The sequence below is a fragment of the Boleophthalmus pectinirostris genome, unplaced genomic scaffold, assembly GCF_026225935.1.
Source record: "Boleophthalmus pectinirostris isolate CB_2022bp ecotype Guang Dong unplaced genomic scaffold, ASM2622593v1 HiC_scaffold_10, whole genome shotgun sequence".
NCBI lineage: Eukaryota > Metazoa > Chordata > Actinopteri > Gobiiformes > Gobiidae > Boleophthalmus > Boleophthalmus pectinirostris.
In genome coordinates, this window is record NW_026570971.1 from 7,141,002 (window position 1) to 7,163,774 (window position 22,773).

General features: G+C 38.1%; 1 protein-coding gene across 2 annotated transcripts in view; it reads right to left on the reverse strand.

The window, feature by feature from the left end:
* cdin1 (CDAN1 interacting nuclease 1) overlaps positions 1–22,773 on the reverse strand; it is a 294,474-nt gene that overhangs the window by 238,165 nt on the left and 33,536 nt on the right. For both annotated transcript variants that reach the window (XR_008632427.1, XM_055155721.1), the window contains exons 3-4: positions 7,429–7,474; positions 1,370–1,434 (exon numbers count right to left, since the gene is read on the reverse strand). Coding sequence is in view for 1 of the 2 variants with exons in the window: in XM_055155721.1 (XP_055011696.1) it covers positions 1,370–1,434; positions 7,429–7,474 (111 nt within the window). In the remaining variant the exon portion in view is untranslated. The remainder of the gene's footprint in view (positions 1–1,369; positions 1,435–7,428; positions 7,475–22,773) is intronic.

Consider the following 22,773-nt stretch of genomic DNA (forward strand, 5'->3'; position numbering starts at 1 on the left):
TCAAAATCAGTACTTTTTCAAATTAATTCAAGTGATTTTGTGTTGTATTTTTGTTTGAAAAGCGCTCTATAAATAAAGTTTGACTTGATTTGATAAGCTGCAATATTGGCTTTAGGCCCTGTTTACATGTACAAGGGTATTTTTAAAAACAGACACATTTACCTTAGTTTGTACTCATCTTTTACGCACAAACGGTGAATTCGCCTCTGAAAATGAATCTTTCTAAAAACTCCAGCTAGAGTGGAGATTCTGGAAAACTACAGATCTGTGTTTGTGTGTGAGATCAACGGATTCTTAGGAGCTGACGCGCTAAAAGTACGTCCAGTGTTTCCCTTTTGCTCTGATGATGATGATGAAGCATTCAGAGCAGCAGTCACGTTTCTTCTGGTGCAAACACTTTTCATGTGTTTGCATTTGCACACAGCTGATGTTTCATATCCATGACCAGAGACGAATGTGGCTCGGAGATCTGTGATTTTACCACTTCTTTAACAGATCTGTGGAGAGGCGAGCCCGCTCACTAATGCACATTTTTTAAGATATTTTTGAGTTATAATGACATAAAAGCTACAGGTTTGAATCTAATCCAGGTGCCCCCCAGAGGTTTAGTGTAGTTATGACGGCGCTCGAATGGAGGATTTATGTAAGTTGATGTAAACGAAAACTTTTTTCAAAACGATGCTGTGTGCACGATGTTATTTTGAAAAATGAAGGGAGGAAAATATTCGTTTCTCAACAAACCCGACTATGTGTAAACGTAGTCTTCGTGTATTTTGTGTACGAGTGTATTGGTGACAGTCTTTATGTTATGTCTTGGAAGAAGAGAAGATACAATCACCAGAAAGTCTGATTATAACAAGAGAAAATAAAACACATCTAAAATAAGACGCAGTTACACAGGGCCACACGATCACAGGTGTCACGTGACGGATCTCGTATGCAAAATTATTAAAAGGTTTAGGTCAGTTTGTAACTTTCTGGAGGTGGCACAACAACAGCACGATTCCATGGAAAAAGAGAGTTAAAACCACACTCCGGAACATTCCCCATGGAGATCGATACAAGAGTCAGATAAGTGGACATGCAAGAAGGACACACGTTTTCTGGTCCTTTTATTTTATTATTGGCCAAGTTTCAACATGGTAAATCTTCAAAACTGTTCAAAAAAGTGTGGCATGTACAAAATGGATTAGCAGTGAAAGTTTGTGGATTATAACTACATAATTATTCCTTTTTAAAATAACTTTGCATGTTCATATTTCAATCATCACAAGTTGTCTGAAAAGTCACATTTGACATGATATTCACTCAGTTTGGATTGTATTAGTAGTGGTCACTGTCAATGAAATACAACCTGATAAAACTGTACCTTTTGTAGTAGCCTTCAATCACTTCTGGAGCGTGGTGTCTGGAGATCGTCCTTTTGGTTCGTTTCTGATCAAATATGACACAAAAAAGAATCAGACATTGTAAAACGATGTGAATTTGATTTAACATAAAAGTGAGTGGTTCCCAAACTGAAGACTAAAAATATGAACTGCTAAACTAATACAAAACATATATGTGCTGTGGAGGTTTAAATCAATGTTTCATAAACTTTTTTTTTTCTGGGGACCCATATTTTAAAATTCACAAATCTTCACAACCCAAGTCAATAGACATTATTCATAAATCACTAAATAAAGTTGGATTTGACCATTACTGAACATTAATGAGGACATTTTATTGTTGACTGAGTGATCGTGTCTCTGAACAGTTAGTATTACTCAAGTTTTAAACAATGAAAAATGCTGAAGCAGCAATAAAAGGATCCATAAGTCGCCTGTTTGGACATTAAATTTAGTTCATTAATTTTTTTTTTTTTTCAACATTCAATTGAACCAGCAACATTGGAACAAAATTGTCAATAAAATAATTACAAAAAGATTATAAATTATACAAAACATGTCTTAACATTTCAACATGTGTCAGAATTGTGTATGTCAGACCTACAAGGCGACCTAAAAAAAACATTTTAAAAGTCTTTGTCACAACCCAGTCTTTGGGAAACAATGGTTTAAAGCAATAGTTTTTTATTGACTTATTTGTCCAGATATTGCCGGTTCAATTGAATGTTGAAAAGAAAATGAAATGGGCTACATTTAATGTCCAAATAGGCGACTTACGGATCTTTTTATTGCTGCTTTAATTACTACTGTTTTTCATTGTTTAAAACTTGAGTAACACTAATCACTCAGTCAACAATAAAATATCCTCATTAATGTTCAATAATGGTCAAATCCAACTTTATTTTGTGATTTATGAATAATGTCTATTGACTTGGGTCATGAAGGTTTGTGACTTTTCAAATATGGATCCCCAGAAAAAAGTTTGGGAAACACTGATTTAAAGGGCCCACAAACAGACGTAGAGTTGTGTTGTGTTTTGTTTCATTCACACATGTTTGACACACAAACCCTGCAGATTTAGTTCTTTTCTCAAACTGAAAACACTCTGTTCCACCTTGTGATGTCATGTGGTGATACAGGAGGTGCTCCACAGTGTTTTTAAACAACTTCACTAGAGTCATTTGAATGATTTCAGAACTGGAACTGACAATCTATACTAAACTAATGGTAAAAGGTAGATGTAAACTTGAAAACTACTACTGAGCATTTTAAAAGGGACTGTCCAGAATTTTGAACATTGGCTCACTAGGAAATGAGGCCCTATGTCCAAAATTTCGGACTGGCTGTATAAACTTTGGAGATGTAGAGAGACTACCGTATTTTTCAGACTATAAGTTGCACTTTTTTTCATGATTTGGGTGTTTCCTGCGACTTATAAATTAAAATTTTCACACTGACAGTCGCGAGAGGCTCTAGGCTCGTGTGTCAGTATCTAGTACTACTCTTACTCCTGTACCACTGTCACTTCGCTCTACTGTGCATGTCTCCTGTAAACAAAGCCTCTGTCCTGCTGCATGTAGTGAAATATTCGGCTGAAAACGGTAACTGAGCAGCAGAAAGAAAATTTGGAGTGAGCGAGAAACTTGTGAGAGACTGTGGGGATGGCGAACACAGCTTCACGGCAACCGGGCAGGTGCACCATGCAACTTTCCTGGAAGTCAGAGGATGAATCGACAAAGCCTGAACTTCAGTGACACCGAAACAATCCTGTCGGGATTCAGAAAGGCCAGAATAATTCTAACTGGAACTGATGCTGAGTCTGACAACGGGGCGCTACGTTTACCTCAGGGATCTATGGTTTATCTGCGGAGGTCGAGCAGAAGTGACACCGAGGATGGAGAATTCAGTGGATTTAGTGATTAGGAGTGAGATCGTGAGTTTGGTAAACTTATGAAATGTTGTTTATGCTATAATTATCTGAATAACTGTTAATGTTACGTTAACATATTAACGCCTGTTCAGCCTGTTGTTCTCTATTCTATTGTTATTGCTAGAATTTACCTTTCAAGATGAAATGTCAGTTCCTGGTCTCTGATTTTATAAAATAAATTTCCCTAAAAAGTGCGACTTATATATGTTTTTTTGTTCGTCATTGCGCATTTTTTAGCCAGTGTGACTTATACTCCGGAGCCACTTATAGTCCGGAAAATATGGTAATAATAAAGAGTTACTCAAACACGTGTGAATGAAACAAAACGCAACTCCAGGTGTGTTTCTGAGGAGGTAACAACATTTTTGCAGTTTCTTACCTCTTGCAGTTGAATGCCTCTTCAGCGTGATCAGACAAAGGCACAGTGTATTCAAATCACAAAATCGAAGTTCTGTGTTTACATACATTTCACGTATTAGTTTGTCAGTTCATATTTCAGTCTTTTTGTGAGTTCTCCATGTTTAAAATGTGAACTTTGAACAGAATCTACTATTAAAAATACATTTCAAATCTCAATAAAATCACTTTTTTCCCCCAAATTGTTCATCCGAAGCCAACACACAATTAATCTTTTTTTAAATTCCTTTACATACAAGGTCATTCGGCCTTCCCGTGAGCGTACACACCCCAGTTTGAGAACCACCACTTTATTATTATTATACATGTAGTGTATTTGAACCACCGGCGCGGCAGAGATCTCGGGTCAAACTCATTTAATTTCAATAACTTCTGCGGGAGGGTCAAAGTGTGTCGGGGCATCCATGTTCAACACCCCCCCTCGAAACCGTGTACCCATTTCCTTTTCCCGCGCGACCCCTCCTTCCCTCCGACATTTCCATTCATTCAATTACCATCCCCGCCGAAAGCTACCGGGAGCGAGGGAGGATAAGATTGCAGGATTTCTCGAAAAACACGACTTATTTAAAAACTACTAGGAGGAGGAGGAGAGAAGGGGGGGCGGTAAAAAATGTAATTCCGCGGAGAGGGGGGCGCGTGAGTGGCAGCTGTCGGCCCGATGATGTATGACTCCATTTGGCCTCGTGCTCCTTCTGCCAGTGGCTCGCTCGCCCATTCATCATCGTCCCCTGTCAGGCGGAGGAGAGGCAGTGACAGTACGAGTCAGCAAACATTTAGCACACGGCGGCGCGCTACACGGGGAAATTATTATTGTCAGAATAATAATGGTTTAGCATAATTTATTAGAGGTCCACCAAATAAGCAGGGCCGGGACGGTGGGAGACAGATGGGCGGGGAGGGCCTGGCACGAATCCACCCGCACGGGCAAAGAGGCTGCACTGTAAAACTGGAAAGGGGCAGGAGTTCAGCAGAAGTAAAATATTTTCCTTTGAGTTTACATAAATCCGAATTGAGGTTTACACGGAAAACACGTTAAATCGGCTTTATTAAATTCCGCTCGACGTTGACGTGGGGGCGGGGAAGGGTTCTGATTGGACAGAGACGCGAACGTGTTTACGTCGACCGGAAGAAAACGCACGCTTTTTTTTGTCGTCTCGGTTTGTCGTTACGCCACGGACGCAAACGCGACACAAACTTTTTCCGCGGCCGTTCCAATGATAATGAAGCCAGGCCACGTTTACATGATGCTTTTTAAAATTCTGAATTAAATCGTTCGGAATTAAAGTGTTTTCCTTCGAGACTGCATCGACGTAATAATTCCGAATTGAGGTTTACACGGAAAACACTTTAAATCCTCTTTATTTAATTCAACGTCTGGGGTGGGGAAGGGTTCTGATTGGACAGAGACACGAACGTATTTACGTCGACCGGAAGAAAACACACATTTCAGCTGCTACCAACTTTTTGTCATCTCGGTTTGTCATTACGCCACGGACACAAACATGATCCAAACTTTTTTCACAGTTGTTCCGATGATAACTGTGCAGCAGCTGGAGAATTCTCTCGTCACGCTTCACGTCTGTCGGCCGAGGAGGAGAAGGGAAGAGTGTCGGAGAAGGGAGGAAGAAGACAAACTGAGTCAACGGCTGCTCCACCTCAGCCCACTCCCGCATCCCGCTCACAAATCCAAAGAGACGTGGATGAAAGTCCGAAGCCAGGACTGGTGGAGCCGGATCGTCCGATTCGCGAGCATAAACGACCAGAGTTATTTTTAAGAAGAATAAATGTTTACATGATTGATTCATTTGGCTTTAAAATTGGAATAAACCATCTACTCACTTCGGAATTAAGTTTAATTCCCAATAATCAATCAATCAATCATTAGGAATTAAGTGTTAACATGTTTTTTAAATTCGGAGTTAAAGCTCTCATGTAAACGTGGCAAACGGTACAATATTTTCACGATATGCATGTCACTGAACGGTATTTATTACGATGTTTTGTGGAGGAATTCCCTACTTTTTCCAGTTATTTCTTCACGTAGGAACAAAGGATCATGGTCTATGTAGTTCCCTGTTTTTTTTTTAGCTATTGTCGCACTGAGTTGTACCACTTTCTAAGTCTGATGGGTCCGTTATCGCTCTTGGACTCAGTGTACATCCAGAGTTATTACTGTACCACTACTCAAAACCCAAACACTACTTAAATTCAAGGTGCACTATGCAACTTTTTTTACAAGTATCAGTGTGTTTAAACATCGCTGAATTTCTACAATGTTTTCATATATTTAAGGTTTCTTTGTGAAGTGTCATTTTGGGATTTCATGTATTTTTTTAGCTGTGGACCCCTGGAAGAATAAGACAGTGTCAAGGCAACAGCTGATGCAGATTCCAGCTACAAAAGTTTGGATTATTTGGATTCCCATCTGAAGGAGGGTTCTCATCTGCACGGTGATGTTCTTGTTTTCCTTAACAATCTCCAAGGAGACAAAAAGACGATGCCGCCCACCCAAGTCACAGGTCAGATCTGTGGAGAGGCGACCTTGTTCATAGTAAGAATGTTTGTTTTCCCAGTGCATTTTCAGCAGTAAAAACACCTGTAACTGAATAAATGATGGTTAAATTAGTTTTTATAACTGTGTAGAGCTGCTTGATTATGGAAAAAATCATTATCATCATTATTTTGGTCAATATTGAAATCACGATTATGCAAACGCTTATTTTTTACTTACACGATGCATTTATTTAGCAAAAAAAAAGTTTGATATTGATAATTTACGCAAAACTTTCAAACTGAAAATAAATACAGGCTACAAATATGAAACTTAGAGCAGTTTTTGCGATGTATAAAACATAAAATGAATAAAATAGACTTTGAACATGAAATAAGGCATACAAAAATGTAAACGTATCCAAAATAAACTAAATATCCAGCTGTACTACAAACTTTATATTTAAAAATAAAATAAATATACTTAATACTTAAATAAATAAATAAATAAATAATGATGTTGCACTGTTTGAAATGTTCCACAGTATTAAGGCTGTTTTTTTTTTCATTTCATTTAATTTATTTTCAATTAATTAATTTAAAATTAAATTAAATTTTAATTAATTTTTTATTTAATTAAATTTATTATTATTATTATTATTATTATTATTATTATTATTATTATTATTATTATTATTATTATTATTATTATTATTATTATTATTATTTGTATTATTATTATTAATAATTAATTTATTTATTTTATTGCATTGTACTGCATTTTTTCTAATACAGGTGTTTCTGTATATTATTTTTTTAAGTATATTAAAAAAACATGCATTCTTAGTGTGAGCGGGGTCACCTCTCCACAGATCTGACCTGTAACTCGGCCAAGCGCCAATTTTGGAGTCATTGGAGTAGATGTGATTTATTAACTCCATTTAACTCATCAATAATATCGCTTTTTTTTTTTTTTTTTTTTATAGTGCACAGCCGTTAGCGCGAGAACGTGGAGGGAGGGGTTTACGTACACGGAGGAGAGGTGGTGTGTGTGTGTTGTGTGTTTTTGAGTGTGTGTGTGTGTATCCTTCTCCTCGCAGCCAATCGCAGCGCTGGCAGTTCAATTACAAAGAAATAAAGGGACATTCATCATTCAATTAGGCAGCTGTCAGGGCCGCACAAAAGGAAAGCAAAGTTCCAAACCTGGTACTGAAGGGAGAAGATGCTCAGGAGAGTGGACTGAGAGTGACTGGAACAAATAAAAGGAGGACAAAGTTAATTACCAAAAGAGCGGCGTACGCGCAGACAATGGGGAGGAGAAAGAGGGAGGAGAGAGCGGCGGCGGGAGAGAGGGAGGGAGGGCTTCAAAGCGAGCGAGCCAGATGCCCTGTAATCGAAAAAGAACACGGCGAACAAGTGTGGCAAAGTTGTTCCAGATGAACGGCTCCGACAAAGGCTACGGCGGCCTGGGTGGGAGTGGAGAGAAGAAAAGGGAGGAGAAGAGGGGAGACGAGAGAGGGATGGTGATGGATGAGAAATGAGGAAAATGCAAGCCGATGTCTGGTGCGTGTTTGCGTTCACCTGTAAAGCCCCCTGTCTGTTTAAAGGGAGATAGAGTGTCAGAGTTAGTCGTATTAAACAAGCGGAGCGAGGAAAAAGAAGCGGGAGTGACATGCATAATGTGGAATATAATTAAAATAATGGCGTTTATTGGAAATTAGTAACAACATTACAGTTTCTACAAGAGATTATAGTTCACCAGAATGCATAAAAGTTAAAAATTTGGGAGAAATAGAAGTTATTGACAGAAATTAAATATATGTTTTTGTATCCCAATATCAATATTCAGAATAATATCCAATCCAACTAAGGTCGGGAATCTTTAAGAAGTTGCCGACACGATACATATCTCGATACAGTGAGCTTTCGATTTGATACGATATATTTTAAATGTCAGGGCTTTTCCATTTGCGAAAGGGAAATCAATCGCGAAGAGTTGGCGAGATTCGATGCGATTTAATAAAAAATAAAGGCTAAATCATGGCTGTGATACTAAAGTCTTTGTTAAACCACTTCTTTTGCAAAGTTCATATGAAACACGCCCATTGTATCTGGGCTCTACATATGTTGACATATATGTACAACACATTTTGGGTTGTTCAGGGACTTAATAAATAGTTTTTCCAAATCATTATCCAATTGTAACTTTATTGTGTTCCATCAAAGTGATTAAAACGTAAAATGTATGTTTTATATATCATATGTGGACTAGGGATGGGCATTCGATTAAATTTTCTTAATCGATCGTCGGAAGAATTAACGATCGATTATCGATTAATCATTAACGTGTTTATATTAAAATGATCATCATTATTATTACTATCTGCACTACTAACCTGCATAAATAAATTCAACTTTACGACATATAAACCGTAACGACTCTAGAGCCACATCAATCCGTTTGACATTATAAATGTGTTTAACGCAGTTTTGCGCAACTCTCATAAAAACAAAACTTAAAACCGCATCGCTAATTTGCAGAAACTAAGCGAAGATAAAACTACAGCTCTTGTGTCGCTGATGTGGTTAAATTTCTGTTGGATTAAAAGACATGACTCAGGTGAATACAGGTTAGTGTGACCATACTTGGCGTTTGTCAAAACCAGGACACCGTACGGGGCGAGGGAGGTGGGGACTCGTCATCCACATTGCGCGACTCTCACCTGGTAAAACCTTTTCCCACTGGACACAGAAACATATGTGCTGCTTTATACACTTGTGCACATGGACTCACACTTGTCCCGAACGCAACGGAAAGCGTGGAATTTCTTGTACAAGTCATCGTTAAATACGCATTTGCGTTGCAGACTGACCGACTGTTTGTGTCTCGCTCCTTCTGAGTGCAAAGAGCTACATGTACGGACCCCTGTTTGGTCAGGCTACGCACAGCAACCTACATTCGGTTTGTCGATTAAAATGAACGTAATCGATGAAATTCTTAATGATCAATTATCGATTAATCGATTAATCATGCCCATCCCTAATGTGGACATAATTTTAATCAGAAACTACATCATGTAAAAATATAATTGTTTGTTTTTGCACTCATCAGATCCCAATCAGGCCAAATAACAAAGAGAAATCAATAAAGCCGTGTAAGAGTTCGGGTCCTAGAAGATTAATCATCAAAACAATGAAAATGTCAAATGTGTCGCATAAATGAGTTTCCTTTCTCTAAACAAACAACAAAACTGTAGCGCTGTAACAAAATTTTAACAAAACATAATACCAAAAAAAAAAAACAAACCCCAAAGCAGCCCCCAATACGGAACTGTGCTGATACTGTATCGTCACATTAAAAGATACGATATAATAATATTTCTTATTTTTGCACATCCCTAATCACATCTGAACCTGTGTTGTCAGAGCCTTAACCTGCAGATCGAGACACGCCCAGGTTTGTCTCATTCTCAGTTTATCGACAGATCAGAACCTCCAGAATTCCCTCCCTGAGCTGCAGAGGCTGCACTGTTGACTGCTGACTGCCTCATGACTGGTCTAAATGGTCACTGCTAAACCCAAGCACCTGCAGCCAGAGAGGCATTTTACATTTTAACCAACCGGATTTCAACTTTGGATCTTCGGTAGACTCATGTGAGGCTCATTCTGCTTTCTTACTGGAGAATCATCTTGAGAAAACACCAAATTATAACATAAATAAATGTTCAGTGTCCATTAAGGTTAGGGTTAAAGTGAGATTCACTCATAGAATCAGAATTGTTAGTAGTAAAACCTTTATTGGATTTGAACATGTTTATCTGGGGAGACACAGGTCAAGTTTATGAATTTAAATAAAATTCTTACTGTTGGATTTAGGGGTGTAATGATATATTGTATTGTTTAATGTGCTGATACAGTATCGATATCGGGGGCTGCTTTATCGATATATCACCAAGAGTATTTTTTTGGTATATTTGACTCAGTTATTTTGTTATAGTGCTTCAGTTTTGTTCCTTGTTTAGAGAAATGAAACTCGTTGATGCGACACATTTGACATTTTCACAGTTTTGATGATTAAAATATTTGTGTTTAATACAAACTTTGCACAAGAAGTGGTTTAACAAAGACTTTTAGTATCACAGCCATGATTCAGCCTTTACTTTTTCTTGAACCGTATCGAATCAATTTGAAATATATCGTATCGAATTGAAAGTGCACTGTATCGAGGTATGTATCGTTAGTGTTGGGGAGTAACAGATTACATGTACCGGAGTTACGTAATCAGAGAACAAATTATGAGTAACTGTATTCAGTTACAGTTACTGTTTCAGTGAGTGGGAATTGGATTACAGTTACTTTGTTGAAATAAATGGATTACATGGCGGTATTTTCCTGTTTTCCTGTTTTCACATTTTGGGCTATATCCCCTTTTTTCTTTTCTTTTTTTTTTTTTTCAATAATTCCACTCATTGCCGGAAACTAAACCAGGTCTAAACTAGATCTAAACTAGATCTAAACCAGGTCTAAACCAGGTCTAAACCAGGACTAAACCCAGGTCTAAACCAGGACTAAAACCAGGTCTAAACTAGATCTAAAACCAGGTCTAAACCAGGACTAAACCAGCACTAAACTAGGACTAAACCAGGATTAAACCAGGACTAAAACAGGACTAAACCAGGTCTAAACCAGGACTAAAACAGGATTTAACAGGACTAAATCAGGATGTGTCTCCTCCTCTATCAATAATAGACTTTACAGTTAAGTAAAGTTTGGGCTTTTTATTTTCTTTTAGCAGATAAAACATCTTAGGTTACGATTTCCTCGTCTTTGCTTCTCTACAGCAAATCAAGTAATCCAGAGTATTCAGATTACGTTACTCACCTTAAGTAATTTAATGGATTACATTACAAACTATATTTTGGTGTGTGTAATCTGTAATCTGTAGGGGAATACATTTTAAAAGTCACCTTCCCAACACTGTGTATCGTATCGGCAACTTCTTAATGATGTGATTGTAAAACATTTTTAAAACAGTAAGAGTGCAGGCTACATACGGTTTCTTTAATGAGCTTTTTTTTGCAGTATTTGTTTTAAAATGATAAGCTATGTATGTGTTTTCATTTTTCATATCTTGAACACTCACAATAATATCGATAGTTGAAATTAGGTTGCACAAAAGTTTCACCAGACGATTTTAATGATTGACAAAGCACATTATCCTAAGTCATTTAAATAAGTGCAGGCCTATGGAAAGCTGTGATGTCATCTGAAACCCAAGAACTTCTCCGAAAAACAACAACTGATACTTCCCGATCACTGTTACGAAAAATAGCACGGGCGTCGACGCGTTGCCGAGGTGCAGCGGCGCACGTCCGACATCGCGTTTCCTCTGCCGTGGCTGTCAGAGCGGGCGTGTGGACCTATACTCCAGAGCCCTCCCGCCGCACCTGACGGACGGCGCTTTGAAAATGGGGAAAACTTCACCCGGCGACTCCCCCCCCGGCTACCAACCGCGGCGCTCAATTCCGCGGCCTGTCCAGAGACGCGTTCGTCCGCCGGGGCAGTCAATGTCAAACACCTGGCGGAGAGGAGAAGAAGAAGAAGAAGAAGAAGAGGAGGGAGAGGAGAGAGACGAGAGGCCCCCGAGGTACGATCCGAACCGGGAGAGATTTTAAAGCGGTGACAGATACGGCGCTAATTGGGCGTTACTGTACATCGGTCTGCAAATAATATAAACAATATGCCAGTAACAGTGAAGGCTCGATCACGTACGATGGCGTTTTCTCTACTATTACAGTCCACAGCTCATGCAATTTCATTCAAATGTTTTGTTTTTTTACTTGTTTTTTACTACTAGGCTGTAAAGAGACTGCACTATATTTAGAAAATTCATTTCGTCTTCACCAAAAATGAAGGTTTGAGGTTCAAGAAAAATGCATCGCCTATTGAGTTGTAAAATAAATGACAAACAACTGAGACCATAAAATATAATCTATTCATTTTGCATAACATTTAATAACTAAAACATTCTGTCATGGTTAGGGGTGTAACGATAACTGAAATATCGTGATATCATATTGTCAAAGTTCTCACAATAACATCGTGGACCATCACAATATATCGAAATTACAAGTCTCTTTGCTTAAATTATGGTGTTATGGTGCAGCAATAGACAAAAAAAGACAGAGGGAACTACAAAGACCATGATCCTTTGCTCCATTTCAGTGCAGACTACAAGAAGAAATAACAGTTCTAAGCACTTTTAAGTCTTTGGATTAAGTCTTGTCCAGGCATTTTATATAAATATTGTACCGAGAGATTTGGATAGTGTTAATCGTGAGCTTTCCCACAATATCGCAAAGTTATCGTATCGTGAGACTTGGATATCGTTATACCCCTAGTCATGGTGCGATTTCAAGAGTGAGAAAAAAGCCACATCAGCCCGTTTGACATTATGATGTGTTTAATGCAGCTTTGCGAAAGTCTCACAGAAACGAAACGTAAAACCGCATGGCTAATTTGCATAAACTAGGCAAAGAAAAAAACTGCTCTTGTGCACTGATGTGCGCATGTGGAATTTCTTATACAAGTCATCGTTAAATGCGCATTTGTGCTTCAGGCATGTTGCAGGTTGACCGACTGTTTGTGTTTGCTCGCTCCTTCTGAGTTACAGAGAGCTACGAGAGCTGCTCAGTTTAATGGCCCCAATGAATGGTAATAAAAACCCGGACATTTACATCACTTAAAAAAAAAAAAAAAAACCCGGACGCCCAGGACAGGATGCAAAAAACTGGACATGTCTGGTGAAAAATGGACATTTGGTCACCCCATTTAAAAGCGCTTAGAACTGTTATTCCTTCTTGTCGTCTGAATGAAATGAAAGATAATGAAATGAAAACCCAGACATTTGCACTTCTGGATGTGAAAAACGGACAGCAACCCACATTTGGTTTGTCGATTAAAAATGAACATAACCAACAAAATTCTTAATGATCAATTATCGATTAATCGACTAATCATGCCCATCCCTAGTTTAGGTTTGCATTTGATGGGGGTTCAACTTTACTCAGTAGACATATGGGTCTCGTCAAGTGGTAACGGAGGGAAACGGGCAGATTTTTTACATTCAAATGTCTCTTATTCAGAAACTAGAGGGACTATTGAAATAAGTAAAGTATCAGAATGTAGGAAAGAGTTACACTCCAACAGGGTAAAGTTAAACCTGTGATATTCTTTCAAGTTGTTGACAAAAAATTTAAAAACTCATGTCGGTAACGGAGGGAATGAAATATGCAGCACTTTTTGGGCAATAAATACAAACAGTGATAACTCTTGGTTCTCACTTACATATCCTTAACAAACTGGTTTGAATATTTGCTTCATATAGTTTTCTACCATATGGTACAAGATTAGGTTGAAAAACCTCTTACTTTTTGAGTAATGAGATTTTTTTATTAAGAAAGGTCATGGTAACAGAGGGAAAAGTAACGGAGGGAAAATTGTGCAAGCAAGTAGAAGGTGCAGGATTTTACATAATTTGTCAGTTTTTTTTCTTCCGAATACTTTAATATTACTTCAAAATGAAAGGAAACTATTTCTATAAAATATGTCAGTCCTTCCAAGCAAATTTTTATCATTTTAAATACTTTTTTTTTTTTTTTTAATCATGCACCTTCATCAACAGTTCAAAGATGGAATAACACAAGATATGATGAAATACATCCATTTATTTACATGATTTGCAGGTCTTTGAAATTTGGGAAATAATTTTTGTTCCATGTTTCATACATGGTCTGTTTAAAAACGTATGTAACTTTAGAACCAAAAATGGTACAGAAAAAAGGTAAACAGTTTCATAAACTAGAGTACATATGTATCTGTTGAATACATTTTTATATCAGATGCATTAACTTGAATTTTTGGCCTTGCTGTTTACTTCTGCTTGATGGGGCCCTTATGTTAAATGTTATACACGTGTTATAAATCCATGTGTTACTAGTGTATTACATCCATAACTCCAGCAGACAGAGCACTGCGCTCTCAGCACAACTCCACTCCACTCGAGATGAAGCAGGGGCCGCCGCAATTAAGTGAACCGTTAAACCCTCAACTGTCAACATGTGGACAGTTACCGCGGAAACCCAACACACAGCCCTGCACCTGAACATCCGCGACGCCCTGGGACCGGCGCTCTCCCCGCCGCAAGACACATCTGTTAGGCTTTAAATGGATTACTCACTATAATGAGCCTGATTACTGCTTAATTGCTAAATCGAAAGCCTGTTAACTTTAAAGGTGCCCAAACTGCTCCTAATATCAAGCAAAACATATCGGTTTCAGAAACAATAAAGGACTTGGCGGGCGCTCGTTCCAGCTGAAACACTCGCCGCTGTCATCGAGTCGAGGGAAGTGTAAGCGATTTCATGGTTAAAAGAGTCGGGCTGGATCATTTAAAGACGATTTTTCTGACGAAGAAATAACGAAAGAGCCAAAACCGCAGAATTTTAAACGTCCTATGTTACACAAAATTGAGTCTTGTGAGGTTTAAGTCGTGTTATAATGTTGTTACCTCATCAAAAACAGACCTGGGGTTGTGTTTTCTTTCATTTACACATGTTTGAGTAACACTTTGTTATTCGTCTGTCGACATCTCCGAAGCTCAAAATGCTCTGTTCCACCTTGTGATGTCATGAAGTGGGAGTTTTCAAGATAACAGCTCCTTTTACCTTTTTTTTTTGGTAAAGATGAGCAATTCCAGGGCTGAAATTATCCAAATGATTTAAGTGGGGAATTAAAAAAAAAAAAGAAAAAAGTGGAGATCTTCCTGTATTTCCATATGACATCACGAGGTGGAACAGAGTTTTCAGTTTGAGAGAAGAACTCAGCCTAAATATGCAGCGTTTGTGCGTTAAAACGTGTGAATGAAACAAAACTCGAGGTGTTTTTGTGATGAGGAAACAACATTATAATAACTAGAGGTGTGCAAAAATATCAACATATCGTATCGTTTAATGTGATGATACTGTGTCGATTATCGTGGGCTGCTGTTGGGTCATTCCACGCCAAATCTCCGAATGCCCATGTCCAACCAGCTCCGATTTGACTGAAAAAATTCTAGGAGGTTCACACATTTTCCAACAGGAAAAGTCCCAAATTTTAGCTCCCAACTCCTTATAGTTTTGTCATTAAAATTATTTTGTCAACTCTGCCCTGACCTGTTTTGAGCAGAGTTTTCCAAGGAGCCACTTTCAGATTGTTGTATCTAAAAAAAAACTATTTAAAGTCGGTCCTTCTAATTTTCAAGGGTCAAAATTTGGTAGATGTACTTGTAGAATCTGGACTTTTTTAGGGTCTTGAGCTTGGTCGAAAATTCTACTCTTCAAATCTGAGGGCATCTTTGAAGGACTGTGGAAAGTGCAAATTCAAAAACAGAGGTTTGATATTGAACGTTCACCTTCCCACGCACACTTTGTTGCTTGTTCAGAGGAAGAAAAGTCGTTTATTTGACATTTTCACGGTTTTGATGATTAAAATGTTTGTGTTTCATATGAACTTTGCACAAGAAGTGGTTTAACAAAGTCTTTTAGTATCACAGCCTTAATTTAGCCTTTATTTTTTATTGAACCATATTGAATCATATGAAATATATCGTATTGAATCATATCGAATCGAAAGTTCACTGTATCGGGACATGTATCATATCGTGGCCTGTGTATTGAGGTATGTAACGTATCAATACCCAGCCCTAATTATAAACACAAATCAGAAAACAGCCTAATATGACCCATTTAACTTTCTCGAAGTGGAAAGTCTCTGGCGTAATTCCATGGAAACAGAAAGTTAAAACCACATTTCGGAACATTCTCCATAGAAAGAGAGACGTTTTATGCCGTAATGTGGAAGATTATAGCTAAAGGAGCATTATTTCCCTGGAAACAAGCAGGAGGCAGCCAAATAAGGTTTGTGGAGATGCAAGCCCGCTCACAGGGGGCGTGAGGTGTGATGAAGTGTAATAAACAACCAAAATGAAAAAAACTGCTTGTCTGTTTCTTCTACTAAAAAGTTACATACTGTGACTTTAAACAATTACTGCATTTTGAGCGACTCTATATTACGCTATTTTCTGATGGAACAGAGCATTTTGAGTAGGGATGGGCATTCGATGAAATTTTCTTAATCGATCGTCGGAAGAATTAACGATCGATTATCGATTAATCATTAACGTTTTTATATTAAAATGATCATCATTATTATTACTATCTGCACTACTAATCTGCATAAATAAATTCAACTTTACGACATATAAACCATAACGACTCTAGAGCCACATCAGCCCGTTTGACATTATAATGTGTTTAATTCAGTTTTGTTCGCAACTCTCACAGAAACAAAACTTAAAAACCGCATCGCTAATTTGCATAAACTAGGCGAAGATAAAAAACTACAGCTCTTGTGTCGCTGATGTGGTTCAATTTCTGTCGGATTAAAAGACATGACTCAGGTGAATACAGGTTAGTGTGACCAGATTTGCGTTTGTCAAAACCAGGACATCGTACGGGGGGAGGGAGGTGGGGACTCGTCATCGACATTGAGCGACTCTCACCTGGTAAAATTTTTTCCCACTGGACACAGAAACATATGTGCTGCTTTATACACTGTGCACATGGACTCACACTTGTCCCGAACACAACGGAAAGCGTGGAATTTCTTGTACAAATCATCGTTAAATACACATTTGTGCTTCGGTACATTGCAGACTGACCGACTGTTTGTGTTTGCTCGTTCCTTCTGAGTGCAGAGACACATGTACAGACCCCTGTTTGGTCACGCTACGCACAGCAACCTACATTCGGTTTGTCGATTAAAATCAACGTAATCGATGAAATTCTTAATGATCAATTATCGATTAATCATGCCCATCCCTAATTTTGAGGTTTGGAGTTTTTAGGCCTGGGTATCAAGAAGTTGCCAATACAATGCATACCTCGATACATGGCCACTATACGACACATATCTCGATAGAGTGCACTTTATATTCGATACGATATATTTCAAATCGATCCGATACGGTTTAATAAAAACTAAAGACTGTGATACTAAAAGTCTTTGTTAAACCACTTCTTGTGCAAAGTTCATATGAAACACAAACATTTTAATCATCAAAACAGTGAAAACTAATAATTTAACACAAAAAAATACTCTTGGAGATATAGCTGCGAACAATATCGATACTGTATCGTTATATTAAACGATATGATATGTTGATATTTAGATTTTTTTTGGACACCCCTAGTAGTTACTCAAGTTTATTTATTTTTGTCACTGTCGCCTACTCTTGCATTGTGTAACTTTTCTAGTGGAGGCTCCATCACCCTCTTGTTTCTATGGAGATATCATTGCTTTGCCTGGAATTTTCCGCAGTATGACATTAAACAGCTCTACCTTACATTTATTCAATTACAGGTGGCCTTATAGCTCAAAAATACCTAAAAAAAACAGACATTCTGACTGATCAGTGTAAAGACAAAGCAATCTCCAAACATCTCCATGAAGAAAAGCGTTTTGAGAAGTGTAGAAATGCATGTTTAATACAAAGAAAATGCAGCAAATGTGGTTTCAGAATTTGATAATCCAAGCTTCTATTTCGATTTATTTATACAAGGTTAGCGTTATTAATCGCTCTACGCTTCTGAGCAGATCCCAAACAAACCTAACACGCTGTAAGGGCTGAAAATACTCAACAAATGTACTGAAATTTTTGATTCGCTTTACTTTCTCGAGAAAAAAAATGGGCAAAAAGTAGCACCAAACTGTCTATGTCAACTAAACCGTCATCCGATTCCACATCCTCGCCATCCAGACTAATGCTACAAGTCCCATTTCCCATTGAAGAGACATTAGCAGTAAGTTATTGCAGTCCTTACATTAATGCACATCCCGACTGTACTCTCCGGGGCCCCGTACCATCACTTCCCACTCCATATGAAGCAAAGGCCAGCCCTGCAATGGCCATTACATAGTGTCTGCTCCGTAAGCGAACAGTAAGTCATGTTAGCACGCTATTCGCTGCATTAACGCTATTGGTTTTGGCAAAGGAAGAGGTCGAAACAATTACAAGGAGAATCCGAAGGGAGAAAGAGGAGGAAGAGAGGTTTAAGGGGAAGGACCGCTGCATATTTTCAAAGGACAAAAGGGCAAATTTGGAAATGTGTGCGGTCGGCGAGTGGGAAGGGTGCGTGAGCTAGAGTTTCAACATTTACCGTCGCAGTTTGTACAATCATTTATTTAGGGAAATTTATAATCAAAAGGCCCTAGAGCGAAATTTGTGAACAGATTATTGTAGAAGAAGGTCTTAAGGTCAAAATATCTTAGCTGTATAATGTCCGCAACCAGTTACAAAGCGTTTTTTTTTATGTTCAGTCATCAGGAAGTGCGTGTTAGCATGCTAGTCGTCAGCTCTGGTCTCTGAAAGTAGTGAAAAGTGCTCATGAACTCATCAGCGTGAATAATTAGGTTACATGTTATGCATAAGGTAAGTGAGGAATTGGCACAAACTGTAACGGACATAGATAATCTACTGTAGTCGTCAAGTTCTAAACAGGAAGTGAGCATGGGCGCGCTTCCAGCTCCATGTACCCTGGCTCTGATTCATTTTATTGAATCGCTCCTCTCTCTATAAGTGCTACTGTTAGACTCCTCATTTTAGTCTTAAAAAGTTTGCATTGACCGGCTTTACACGATCCTCGTATTTTTATTTGCCGTAAATCTATTTCTATTTCTAATATGGATCTCAGTTCCAAATTCGCTCCTATAACCGCAAGCCTCAGTGAGCTTCATTTGCCTGGAGCCAAACACTGTGGGTGATATCACGCTCCCTTAGTACTTTATTTTTTTTTTTTTTAGTTAGTGCTTTTCACAGACATATGTCACAAAAACACTTTACAGGTCATTATTAATTCACTCCAGACCTGGAGGTGGTAAACTTCTATTGTAGCCGCAACGGCCCTGGGGCAGACTGACGGAAGAGCGGCTGTGAATCGGCAACATTGGCCCCTCCGACCACCACCAATACTCACACACTACTTTCATACTAGGCAATGTGTGTGAAGTGTCTTGCCTAAGGACACAACAACAGTTTTTGCGACTGGCGCCCCACTGTGGCTCCTGATTTTCCCAGTGTCTCCCATCCAAGTCCTGACCAGGCTCGGCCCTGCTGAGATTCTGAGATCTGACGGGATCAGGCTTTGACAAACCGGTATGGCCACAGTATTTGGCAAAAGACAAATTCAATTTGTTAGCAGGACAAAAGTTTATTTTGGTTGCATGTGTTTCGCAGCTCATCCAAGCTCAGGAGCTAACTACACTGAAACTACTCTAGTACTAGTTAGCTCCTTCCTGCAGGTAGATATAAGACATAGACGGTTTAAAAGAAGTGGACTAAGAGAGTGATCAGCACCGCTCAAATGAGGCTCAAGATGTTCATGGTTACAGGAGCGAATCTGGAGCCAGGCTTTATGTTATAAATAGGACTTTTTTGTCAGACAAAAAAAAAAAATCAGGATCATGTGTCACAGGTTAATACGAACATTTTAAGACCAAAATGATGAGGCTCACTACAGCAGTTACAGAGAGAACAAGATCCTAATGTAAGTCAATTGGAGCCAGAGTCAGAAGGAGCCGGAAGAGCCTCCTGGAGAACTTCTTATTTGGCACGCGGCGGCTAAAACGCTATCTATGTCAACTAATATATATACTAGGGATGGGCATGATTAGTCAATTAATCGATAATTTCATCTATTACATTCATTTTAACCAAACCGAATGTAGGTTGGTGTGCGTGGCGTAGGGAGACCAAACGATCGTGTCCGGGGACAAATGAGGGTCCAGACATGTAGCTCTCCGCACTCAGAAGGATCGAGCAGACAGTCGGTCAGTCTGCAACGTGCCGAAGCGTAAATGCTTATTTAACGAAGACTTGTAGAAGAAATTCCCCGATTTTTGTTCCGGTCGGGACAAGTGTGAGGCCATGTGCACAGTGTAAAAGCATCACGTATGTGTCGGTGTCCAGTGGGAAAAAGTTCACCAGGACACCGAAAAACATGAAAAAGTTTTGCCAGGTGAGAGTCACGTAATGTCGATGACGAGGCCCCGCCCCCCACCTCCCGTACAGTGTCCTAGTTTTGACAAACGCAAATATGGTCACACTAACCTGTATTCCACTGAGTCATGTCGCATTAGTGCACAAGAGCTGTTTTTTTTTTCTTTGCTTAGTTTAGGCAAATTAGCCATGCAGTTTTAAGTTTCGTTTCTGTGAGAGTTGCGCAAAACTGCATTAAACACATTATAATCTTAAACGGGCTGATGTGGCTCTAGAGTGGTTACGGTTTATATGTTGTAAAGTTGAATTTATTTATGCAGATTAGTAGTGCAGATAGTAATAATAATGATGATAATTTTAATATAAAAACGTGAATGATCAATCAATAATCGATCGTTAATTCTCCCGACGATCGATTAAGAAAATTTTATCGAATGCACATCCCTAATATATACGGTCTATGATATAAGGCAGTGTCCAGCAGCATCAGATCAGAACTAAAGAAGCAGCTGGATGAGTCGCGAAACATATTTGACCAAAATAAACTTTTGTCCAGTTGACAAATTGAATTTCTCCTTTGCCCTGGACTCTACCTGGACGACTGAGGGATTTCCACATCTTTTAATACTTCTTTATACAGTCTATGTGAATAAATTTGGACCATTGCAAACTGTTGCCGTTACCTCCTCAAAAACAGACCTGGAGTTGGGTTTTGTTTCATTCAGAAGTTTGAGTCAACACCTCCAAAATACTTGAGTTTTGAAGTAGTTTTGAAGTAGTTTTGAAGTTAACAGCTCCTTTTACCTTTCCGGAGATTAAATTATCCAAATTATTCCAGTGAAGTGGAGTTTAAAAGCATAGGGGTGCACGTTCTGTATCACCACATGACATCATAAGGTGGAACAGAGTGTTTTCCGTTTGAGAGAAGAATTCAGCTTAAAAATATGCAGGATTTGTGTGTTAAACATGTGTGAATGAAACAAAACACAACTCCAGGTCAGTTTGAGACGAGGAAACTACATTATAATAACATAGATCAGAAAATAGTGTAATACAGGCCCTTCATAAAAGCTCATTTGGAGCACGGGTAAACAGAAGGTTGGGAGACACTAGATTGGGTAAAGGATCATTCACTCTCGGGCTAATTAGCGCCTTCAGCACAGAACACAGCAGCCACGTCTTCATTTGCCCAGAAGAGTGTCACCGAGCGGCTTCAAATTCAAACTCCACTCTGTCATGATGTTGTACGGCTTAAAGCTTCATTAAGTCAGGTATCCTCTTTGTAACAGACTACAAATTAAACACACTCCATTTTCTGATGACATTTTTGTGCGTACTGCAACCTAAATATGTTGTGTAAATATTATCAGGGGCAATATTGATAACTACCCCAAATTCCCCCCAAAAAACCCAAAATAACAAAAAAATCCAATATGAAAAAAATCTGTCCAATATGAAAAAAAAATCTGTCCAATATGGAAAAAATCTGTCCAATATGAAAAAAAATAAAATAAAATAAAATCTGTCCAAAAATTCTTTCCCAATATGAAAAAAAAAAAAATCCAATAAGAAAATGTTTTTTTGTCCAATATGAAAAAAAAACAAAAAAAATAAAAATCTGTCCAATATGAAAAAAAATCTGTCCAACATGAAAAAAAAAAATCTGTCCAATATGAAAAAATAAAATAAAAAATAAAAAAAAAAAAAAAAATGTCCAATAAAAAAAAAATTGTCCAATAAGAAAAAAAATCTGTCTAATATGAAAAAAATTATCTGTCCAATGAAAAAAATTATCTGTCCAATATGAAAAAAAATCTGTCCAATATGGAAAGAATTATTGGTCCAATATGAAAATAATTATCTGTCCAATATTAAAACAATTTTGTGTCCAATATGAAAAACATTACAAACATTCCAGACAGATTAGTTTTTTTGTTTTTTTTTCTGTGTCAATATCAACATTCGCGTATATAGGACATTAGCCAGAAAAGCAAGATGTCAAATCAAGAAATCAACTCAAAAGAACTGGGACATCAAGGACAGGGGGCATCCAGTCAGATTGTGCATTTTAAATGTCCTTTTGTTGTCCAGTTCACAGTTATTGTACAATACATATCTCAATACAGTGAGCTTACGATTTGATACGATATATTTCAAATCAATTCGATAGAGTTCAATAAAAAATAAAGGTTAAATCATGGCTGTGATACTAAAAGTCTTTGTTAAACCACTTCTTGTGCAAAGTTCAAATGAAACACAAACATTTTAATCATCAAAACAGTGAAAAAGTCAAATGTGTCACATAAACGAGTTTCCTACATCTGAACAAGCAACAAAACTGTAGCACTGCAACAAAATAATTCAACAAAATATACAAAAAAACAAAAATTACTCTTGGCAATATATCGATACAGCAGTCCACAATATCGATACTGTATCATCACATGAAA